The sequence below is a fragment of the Dicentrarchus labrax genome, unplaced genomic scaffold, assembly GCF_905237075.1.
Source record: "Dicentrarchus labrax unplaced genomic scaffold, dlabrax2021, whole genome shotgun sequence".
NCBI classification, from domain to species: Eukaryota; Metazoa; Chordata; class Actinopteri; family Moronidae; genus Dicentrarchus; species Dicentrarchus labrax.
In genome coordinates, this window is record NW_026136723.1 from 4,779,218 (window position 1) to 4,789,750 (window position 10,533).

The 10,533-nt window shown below is 39.8% G+C and overlaps 1 protein-coding gene across 1 annotated transcript in view; it reads right to left on the bottom strand.

Annotated features, from left to right (window-relative positions):
* Nucleotides 1-3,752: 3,752 nt before the first annotated feature.
* LOC127358060 (neurexophilin-1-like) overlaps nt 3,753-10,533 on the bottom strand; it is a 177,237-nt gene continuing 170,456 nt past the window's right edge. Inside the window, 2 exon segments of the mRNA XM_051390944.1 lie at nt 3,753-5,379; nt 5,382-5,679. Coding sequence (XP_051246904.1) covers nt 4,925-5,379; nt 5,382-5,679 — 753 coding nt within the window. The 3' untranslated portion in view covers nt 3,753-4,924.

Consider the following 10,533-nt stretch of genomic DNA (forward strand, 5'->3'; position numbering starts at 1 on the left):
ATGTTGGCAAATGGGTAGATGAAACCTGAGAAATAAATATATGAAATTAAAAAAAAAAGAAAACACAAAGAAACAACAGACTAAACTAATTCAATACAGAATAAGTCAACATGAACAAAATAAAATAGAGGTTGCAACCAAACTATTCCGAAGACAACATTTTGAAAATATGTAGTTACATTTCATGTTTTTGGCACAAATGAATAAATCAATTTCTATTTTGAGTGTGTTTTTGTGTCTGTAGGGTCACATCTACTTTAATAAAAAGGCTTCATTAGTTAGTTTGCAATGTATTTTTATTATCATAGTACTTTTCATCTGTAACCATTCTAAAGTCTGTATCAGCCAGTCTATACATTATATTTTTTACTTCACTCATAGTCCCCAATGTTGTCTTTCCTTCAGCGGTTCTACCTATTTAGTATTTAGTTGTACATGATTTCTCAACATGTGAAATATAACAATCCCTAATGGGTCTGCATAGAAATCAAATCAGATCATTTCCTCCTTGGCATTGCTGTACGGTTTACAAAAAAAATGTCTTCATGTCCATTACATACAGAATTAACAGGAATTATTTTGATATGTGTTTGTGTCTACACTGATGGTATTTAGCCATATACTATGAAATCCCCACTGGCTTGTTAAAAGTGAGCATTGAGGGCAAACTTTTGGAGGCAGCTCCTTAATGAGGACAGCTATAAAAGCACTCTGCGGACCGCCAATGAACACACAAACCTGGCATCCACTTTAATTACTGATAAGTTGTGAGCCAGCTAAAGGCAGCGGATTTCCCTCCCCTAGAGCCCCTAATCTGTTTAAAGCCGACTGCTGATCCTAACTGCCGAGTCGGAGGATTCGATGGCAGGTGCCACTGTGAAGTCCCAGAACAGACGCTATCAGTCTCACATCCCAATCTCCACATCTCCCAGGGACTGGAATACAAGTTCACCTCTATGTGTCCAACTTTCTGGCACGCTCCATTATTTGGAAATCTGCTCGATCACACATGGTGCGAAATCAGAAGAAGATTCAAGAAGTAATTATAGCCAGGCATGGGGCTTATGTGTTCTGGGTCCCTTTTACTTTGAAGGCAATGTGACGCTTTCCACAGACTGTTTACATACACCCTGTTTGTACACTATACACATGAGAAATTTGGAGGCCTCACAATTTGTCATAACACACATACCAAGTACCTAATCAGTCATTTCCTCAGTGCCAAAACAAAATTCTGTATTGTGGTGAAATAAATAACCTGTGAAGATATGTAATGATTTAACCAGTATATTGCACAGTTGAACAACATTTGAAAAGCATTGCCATAAAATGCAAAATGAGGAAGATTATCAACACTAAAAAGAAAAAAAAACAACAACCAGTGTTTGATCAGCATATTAGAATTATGTTAGTAATAAATTAAACTGTTGTGTTTATGTCCATTAAACAATTGCTTAATGTTTGCTGGACATGACTCAAAGACATGACATGATTCTGACTTGTTTCATGCCCAGTGAATGTTTGTTGTTGTACTTTTTCATGTAAGTTACACTCTTACTTCTTTGATTTCACTTAATTTGTAAACTGAGGGCTATGATGTTGGATGTTACAGGGACTGTGAGAAATACAAATGCAGATCTCACTGCATAAAGTAAACTTTTTTAAGCTCAGATTTTATACATATGGTGGAAATTGCAATGTTGCTTGAGTATTGCAATATATAGCAACATATTGATACATATCGTATCGCCAGATTCTCGCCAATACACAGCCCTATTAGTAAGTTGAATCAACCTTACTAAATTAGGTTGACTCAACTTAAGTAAATTAAGTTGGACCAACATAATTGCTTAATGCTGAAATACTTTCAAGTTCCATGTTCATTCAAAGAGTTATTTTTTTGGGGGGTAAATAATGTGTATTCAAATTTAAAATGTAGGACAGACTGTTTAACGTGGATAAATACCCAGCCCTATATTTGAATACTGAACAAATTGTGTCTAAATTGTCACTGAGTCTGGAAAACTGTCAAACACTGATAGTGGTACAGAATGACAGAATAATAGTTTATTCAATGCTGCTGGGTTGCAGATCCAAAATGGTTCATTCCTTGTTGTCTTTTTAAAAAACTCTCTTCACTGTTGCACGGTGAGCGCTCGTAGCATTTGTTTGCAGCTCTCGCTCTTGTTTAGTGTGATGATTTTATACTGACTGAATCCAGAACTGTTGGTATAAGACCTCAATGAAGAAATGGTTTTTGTATTTGGTTTATTTTCATAGCTCTGGCACGTGCGCGCAGGAAGTTGTGATGGGTTTATTGTGAAATAGCTTAGTCAGGGTTAGGATTAGCAACCTAGAGGGCACTTTACCATATTTTATCTACCATAGTGGCATCCAAGAAAACCCTTTGGTGTTGTTTTTTCGAACAATGGTGTCTATTATGACAACATTCTATCATAACTAGTAGAAATGATGGCTAAAACAATGAAAATAAAACCCAAATCTGTAAGTGTATGGAGGGGAGGATTGTAAGGTTGTAAGGTTTCTCAGTGTTTTAAAGGTGCTTGTCACTTTAGGGTGCAAATGGCATTAGACTTGAATTTTACACAGCATCTTCTCAGCTCAGATTGTTTACTCATTCTACATCAATTTTTGTCTGACAGGGACGGTGTTAAGGCGACAGTATGGATTTTATCACTACTCAAGTCAAGAGTTGAGTAGAAATTCATATTGGCTGATTCTGTAGTGCACAATTATTGCTCAATTCCAGTGTTCTGTGGCAGTGTCCTTTCTTAAACGAGGCTGAATGTTAGGAAGAGGAGGCTCCATTGTAGACCCAACAAAGAATGTTTTTTCCATAGGCACAATCTTTCTGGTCTATTTCCCAGTCCGGAAATGTTAGTACCCAAAAGTTTTATGATGAAAATGTACAGTATAGGTCCCCAGCATATAACTTGCATATGTTAGGAAATTAACAATATTTCACCAATTGCTAGACAACATCGGAGTGGTGCTGGGGACTATTTAGGATGCTGAATCCATTTCTGACCTTTTCAAGTACAATTTCAAGTAAAAAATAACTGTTTAAACCAGAAGTGTTTATATTTCAACTCCTTGAAGGCTGATTAGGATTATATTTGAGTTTATTTTTATACCCACAGTGGCAAACAAACAGCAGCAGAATTCAAGAAATCTGAAAGAAATATGAAAATATAAAAAATAATAAACAACAGTCATTGTAACCATCTACAACAAAGTAAATTTTCTTTGTGCTGCCTGTCATGGCTTTTGGGAACTGGATAGGAATGAGTGTATTACTACACAGTAAGGGTGGCTGTGGCTCAGAGGCAGAGCGGGTCGTTCCTTCCTTAATCGGAAGGTTGTGGGTTCGATACCCGGCTCCTGGTGCCACATGTCGAAGTATCCTTGAGCAAGATACTGAACCCCAAATTGCTCCCGATGCCGTGCATATGTGTATGAATGTTAATTTCTGTTTGATGGACTTTGCCGTGAATGTGGCATGTAGTGTAAAAGCGCTTTGAGTGGTCGGAAGACTAGAAAGGCGCTATACAGGTCCATTTACCATTTACACATGCGAGCCTGGTGTAGTGATATAACCAGACGTCAACAAATAATCACTCGGAGTCACATTAAGAACTCACACGTACCAACATTCAATTGATAAAATTTACTGTGTTCTTTAATTCATATGTACATCTCCAACCCCTACCTTCCCCCCCCAATAAAGAAACTTTCAATTAATACTTTTAATATATTTAGTCAGTCCTCTACAGGATTGCTGTTTTCATGAAATTCACATCTAGGGCAGCAACATCATTTTCTTTGTTAGAGGAACCAAGAACAAGCATAAATGGAGTGAACAAGAGGGTTTAGCGGGTGAGGGGTAAATACACAGCTCATGGGGGGCATGTACAGAAGCAGCGCAATTGGGATAAACTATGTACAATACAAACCATTCATACAAATTAGGCTCTAAGATATAGAATTCAATACATTACATTTGATATAATAAGTGACAATGAGCAAGCCCCATCCCCCACGAACGAGCCACTGATCAATCAGTCAGGTAATCAGACATTCAATCAGCCGAGAATGAACCAATCACCCGACAAACTCAACACCTAGCTGCACGAGCAGCAACGCTCAGACGACAGCGTTACAGCATTTTAACACATTCTCTCTCCTGGCTGAAACTCACCTGAGGGAGAAGCCTGCTCGATTGCAGCTCGCCCCTTCATAGGCAGGGAGCGCCTCACATTTCTAAAAAGCATCAAACTCACATTTGAATCTTCACTGTCCTCTTCTTGTCTTGCACGTTTGTAAAAAGGATTTTCTTTTTCTTTTTTTAATTCTTTTTAAATGAGAAGTTAATTTTGTTTTCCAGTTATGCAGGATAAACTGCAGAGCGTAGATAGCACAGCAGGGGCAAACAGTCCATAATGTTGTTGTCCAGAGAGTTAATGCATCGAATATGAAATATACTAAAAGAGGAAAAACAAAGTTATTAAGATCTAGTTCGAAAAGAAGTTGAAACTAAACATGAAGCAAAACAACAAAGGGCAGAGTTTAATAGCAATAACAATCCCAAAAGGACTAATAAGCCCCTGCTATCTAACAGGGAAAAAACATAATTCAGGAACATAATTCTAATTGATAACAATCATAGTTTTTCAGGTAATTTTTAAGCATATTACAGTCCTATTTACCACCTTTTTAAAAGTTAAAATAACTGCTCTCTGCAAAATTCAGAACATTAAATTGGGAAATAAGTTGGGATGGCTGAAACTCTGGTATGGACATGTTTAGGGACAGTACGGCTAACATACACACTTCTCTGCCATGGGTAGAAGCCCCAGTCTGTGCTCCACTCGTCCACTTCTCTGTATGTGAGCGTATGGGAATGTCAGCCAGAGGGAAAGTAAGGAGTGTCACTGTGGTAGTTGTAGTCCGGGCACACTTTCTGCACCAGTTTGTAGTCGGTGCTGTAGAAGGAAATGAAGATGCAGATGACTTTGAAAGGTTTGGAGCAGAGCCAAGAGACGTGGCTCTGGGTCTGCTCCTGGTAGCAGGTCTTGGATGGGTCGAAGTTGCAGAGCGTGTTCTTGGCCCCCTTTTCCACCTTCTCATACTCTATGCGGCAGTTGAAGGACTTTGAGTCCTTGGCGTCGATGACGGACTGCTGTGCCGCCACATCGAACTCCACTATCTTGGTTGGAGGGACCAAGCTGACAGACACATTGCCCTGGCCTGTGGAGTTGTGGCGGAAGTAGACACTAAAGGTGCCATTGCCGTGATCCACAATCTTACCGGTGATCAGCAGGTTGAGTTTGACCGTCTTAATGTTAGAGTGGAAGTCCCCCAGCCAAACATCTTCTTGAACTTTCCTGTCTTGACCATTGGCCGCCGTTTAGCCCGCGGCCGCGAGTCCTGCAAGTCTGTGGAGTTCCTCAGCCAGTCCCACAGGTCCTGCTCAGAGTAGGGCTCTGGAGTGTCATAGCGAAGGTCCAAGGCTGTGCTGTTCTCTTTGCCATGTAGAGTCTGTGACAGCAGCCTACTGATGGACATATCCTTACTGCTTTCTGTCCATATATGCTTTAGTGTGGATTTGGGGCTTCCCGACTTGACAATGTCCGACTTTGAGGCGTGGGCACTTGTAATCTGAGGAAGAGAGAAAAGATATCTGTCAGGTGGTGTGTCATGTATTGAACTGAAGAAACAGTCTGTTGGACCTGTTAGTCTACAGGAACTTAAACCTTTAACATTATTATTAGTTTATGGACAGCTTCTTTGTGGAGTTTTCTTGTAAATTCACCAAAACCCGGGTCAAAGAAATTGTATAAACAATGCAAAAACCTGCAATGTTAACATCCATGTTTGCTAGTTGGCAGTCTTATTTGGTATCCTTATGTTATGGGTCTGTAATGTTTAGTGCCTGAATTGGACAAATAAAGGTGCCAGTACTTATTTAGTACGACCCTAACCCAACATAACCCTTTTAACAAGGACATTTTCAATGCTGTTTTTGTTAGCATTCAGCTAGCTGTGTTTACACAAAGACAAATTTGTTTAGAAGTACCTCACCAGCATCACCATTTGCATCAAGGCATCAAGATAGTTATTTTAGATTATATAGATTAGTGAATAATTATTCGCTTAGGCTTAAATGTAGCAGTTATATTCTCCCTTTAAGGACACCAAATGACATAGTTCTTTCAAAGAAAATTCTATATACTACTCTATAATAAATTATGTCTCTTTACAGTATCTCTTTTATCTTAGTTAAAAGCCCTAGAAGCCTTTCTAGTTGAGTTGGCCCTGCCAATACAAGAACATGCTTCTGTATTGGTTAAAATGATGCGTCATGAGATATTACTTATCTATATCATTTAGGAAATATTGACTTTCACAGTCAAGCATGGCGTTTTCTAAGAAATTGACCAATCAAATGTACTCTGTTGGGGTTAGAGATAATCAATCTTTGCTGCAAGCTTCAATTTCAAATCATGATAGCAGAAAGCCCCAAATTGGAAATTATAGTGCAGCAAGCTGAGCGAGAAAGAGAATAGAGAAACATATTGTTCCCATCTCCTCCCTCTGTCAAATAGAGGGAGTATCCGCTGGCTCACACAGATAAATGCAGTGGCCGTTCAGTGGGTAAAGACCGGACTATTAACTAAAGAGTGCTCCTTGAATTGATGATTGATGAACCCAAGGGTTTTCACTATTTAGCACCGATGAGTGGAATTAGGCTCCTACAGGCCCAGATGGAGGTATGTGACATTGATTGCCTGATTTCTACTGTAAGACGTGACAGCAGATCTGTCTTGCCGAGGTTTTTGCATTTTGCCGGTTGCCCACAGGATCGATACTTGGAAAATAAGGTTTCGCTACCAATCAGTAGGCCCTTTGAATTGAATTGCCTCGCAGCACGTCTCTCGTCACCGTCGGGACATACAGGAAGCTTTACTCATACTGTTACAAGAAGACTATACCTGCACTGTATGTCACAGATTAGGCAGCATAATAAAAATCAAGATATGATTCTGAGTGGAGTTTTAGATAAAAGCTTAAAAAAAACAGATTGTACAGGACATTAAAGGAAAGATATTTTCTCTCTATGCTCAAGCCTTTACTTCACTTAATGTAATGTTGGAGTTTTTTGTTGTTTGCTGCTTTGATCACACTGGCCACAACAGTGAGGAGTAATATTGGTCCTGTTAACTTTGGCTTTTTGACTAGCACCACCATGAGGTCACATTTGTGGTTTAGAAGGAAACAATGTGTGTCCATTAAAGAATGAAAGGAAAGCCAACTGATGAAGTCCATTACAGTTCATCAAAACAACCTTTTCCCCTTAACTTTGATGTGGGATAAAAAACATTTCTTCAATAAGTAGCCTAGTTCTACTGCTGGCACCTATCCAGTTTTTCATAACTAACTGTTATTGTATTTACTAGATCTTTTCTTGTAACTACGAGATAGTAACCTTCAACTAGAAAATTCCTAAAGCAATTTTGATTGTGCCTTGCTCTGGCCCATATGTTAATACCATGTCTACGTGCTAACCGCTAATCGCTAGCTGTGCGCTAATTACCTTTTATTAATGCCATGTAATCCTCCCTATAGCATATTGATAACCTGTCATCCTCCTTAGCTAGTGCTAGCATATTAATATCATGTCATTCTCTTTAGCTAGCTAGCTAGAGCTAGCACACATAAACACATAAACCAAAAGCTAGCGCTTAGCTACGTGCTAATCGCTAGCTAACCGCTAATCGCTAGCTACGTGCTAATCGCTAGCTAACTGCTAATCGCTAGCTACATGCTAATCGCTAGCTACATGCTAATCGCTAGCTAAGCGCTAATCGCTAGCTAAGTGCTAGCTTTGGTTAATGTGTTTAATTGTATTATGCTCCTGAAGGAGTGCTAATGTAAATTAAGGAACAGCTCATAGTAGGGTAAAATATTTAAGGTGTATTGTTCTTATTTTGTGTTAATATTAAAATCATTCAGCTTTAAATTGTTTGCTTGTTAGCCACCTGCTAATTATCTTTAGCTAGCCAGCTAGCGCTAGCTTATTAATGCCTTGTCATTCTCTGTAGCTAGCTGTGTGTGTGTGTGTGTGTGTGTGTGTGTGTGTGTGTGTGTGAGCAGGCTTTGGTTGTCATGGCAATCAGGGGAGCCCACAGCAGCTGCGCACGCTCTCTCTCTGTCTCTAACTCCTCAGAGAGACAGAAAACAATTAAAACGAATCCCCTCAAAAGCATGGCCAGGAACGACCGAAATGAAAACCGAAAACACCGTAGGCGTCGTCATCTTGTTGACTATAGCACTGCCGAGTTTTAGTGGCAAAAGTTAAAAAATGTGACCTGGGGAGATTGAGAGAGAAGAGGTTCAACAAGCGTTTTTGAAGATTGCTCCTCTAAAATTAACATGGGAGTAGATGGGGCCGTGAGAGTGAGTTGCTGGCGCATCAGTGCGTTTCCCGCCAAAACTATTTGTCTGACAGCTTCAGCAGTGGTATCACTGCGACCCCAACAGATTTACCTACGTTTCTATCTATAAATTATTTCTGTAGAGTTAAATTTGTGGCGGTGACAGCAGTTTACAAATTTATTTTTCGACAAATTTTTCTCTCTCCCCACACTCTAGCGATGATGTCACGCACTCTGGCGGTTTTTTTCAGTTGGAGGTTCTCGCAATACACACCCATTCATTTTTTGGACCGGTTTTCGGCGATTTATCGGCGAACCGTTTGGCGGAATTCTTAGAAAAGTCATAGCACTAATGTCCTCATCGAGCCGCACGTTTTGATACCTTTTTTGTGTATGTGCGACAAAAGCTGCGGGAGAAGAAGCGCGCCGAAAAACGTACGGAAGAATAATAATAACTAGAAAATTCCTAAAGCAATTTTGATTGTGCCTTGCTCTGGCCCATATGTTAATACCATGTCTACGTGCTAACCGCTATTTAACCGCTAATCGCTAGCTCTGCGCTAATCGCTAGCTAAGTGCTAACCGCTAATCGCTAGCTAAGTGCTAGCTTTGGTTAATGTGTTTAATTGTATTATGCTCCTGAAGGAGTGCTAATGTAAATTAAGGAACAGCTCATAGTAGGGTAAAATATTTAAGGTGTATTGTTCTTATTTTGTGTTAATATTAAAATCATTCAGCTTTAAATTGTTTGGTTGTTAGCCACCTTCTAATTATCTTTAGCTAGCCAGCTAGCGCTAGATTATTAATGCCATGTAATCCTCCCTATAGCATATTGATAACCTGTCATCCTCCTTAGATAGCGCTAGCATATTAAAATCATATCATTCTCTTTAGCTAGCTAGAGCTAGCACACATGAACACATAAACCAAAGCTAGCGCTTAGCTACGTGCTAATCGCTAGCTAACCGCTAATCGCTAGCTACATGCTAATCGCTAGCTAAGCGCTAATCACTAGCTAATCGCTAGCTTTGGTTAATGTGTTTAATTGTATTATGCTCCTGAAGGAGTGCTAATGTAAATTAAGTAACAGCTCATAGTAGGGTAAAATATTTAAGGTGTATTGAACTTATTTTGTGTTAATATTAAAATCATTCAGCTTTAAATTGTTTGCTTGTTAGCCGCCTGCTAATTATCTTTAGCTAGCCAGCTAGCTAGCTTATTATTGTCTTGTCATTCTCTGTAGCTAGCTGTGTGTGTGTGTGTGTGTGTGTGTGTGTGTGTGTGTGTGTGTGAGCAGGCTTTGGTTGTCATGGCAATCAGGGGAGCCCACAGCAGCTGCGCACGCTCTCTCTGTCTCTAACTCTTGAGAGAGACAGAAAACAATTAAAATGAATCCCCTCAAAAGCATGGCCAGGAACGACCGAAATGAAAACCGAAAAGACTGTGAGCGTCGTCATCTTGTTGACTATAGCTCTGCCGAGTTTCAGTGGTTAAAGTTAAAAAATGTGACCTGGGGAGATTGAGAGAGAAGAGGTTCAACGAGCGTGTTTCAAGATTTGTCCTCTAAAATTAACATGGGAGTAGATGGGGCCGTGAGAGGGTGTTGCTGGCGCATCAGTGCTTCTCCCGCCAAAACTATTTGTCTGACAGCTTCAGCAGTAGTATCACTGCGACCCCAACGAATTTACCTACGTTTCTATCTATAAATTATTTCTGTAGAGTGAAATTTGTGGCCATGACAGCAGTTTACAAATTTATTTTTCGACAAATTTTTCCCTTCTCCCCACACTCTAGCGATGATGTCACGCACTCTGGCAGTTTTTTTCAGTTGGAGGTTCTCGCAATACACACCCATTCATTTTTTGGACCGGTTTTTGGCGATTTATCGGCAAACCGTTTGGCGAAATTCTTAGAAAAGTCATAGCACTCGATTCCCGGCCGAGCCGCACGTTTTGATACCTTTTTTGTGTATGTGCGACAAAAGCTGCAGGAGAAGAAGCGCGCCGAAAAACGTACGGAAGAATAATAATAAGCACACGGCAGAGTAGTATTGTGCTTGCTTTGCAAGGCACAATAA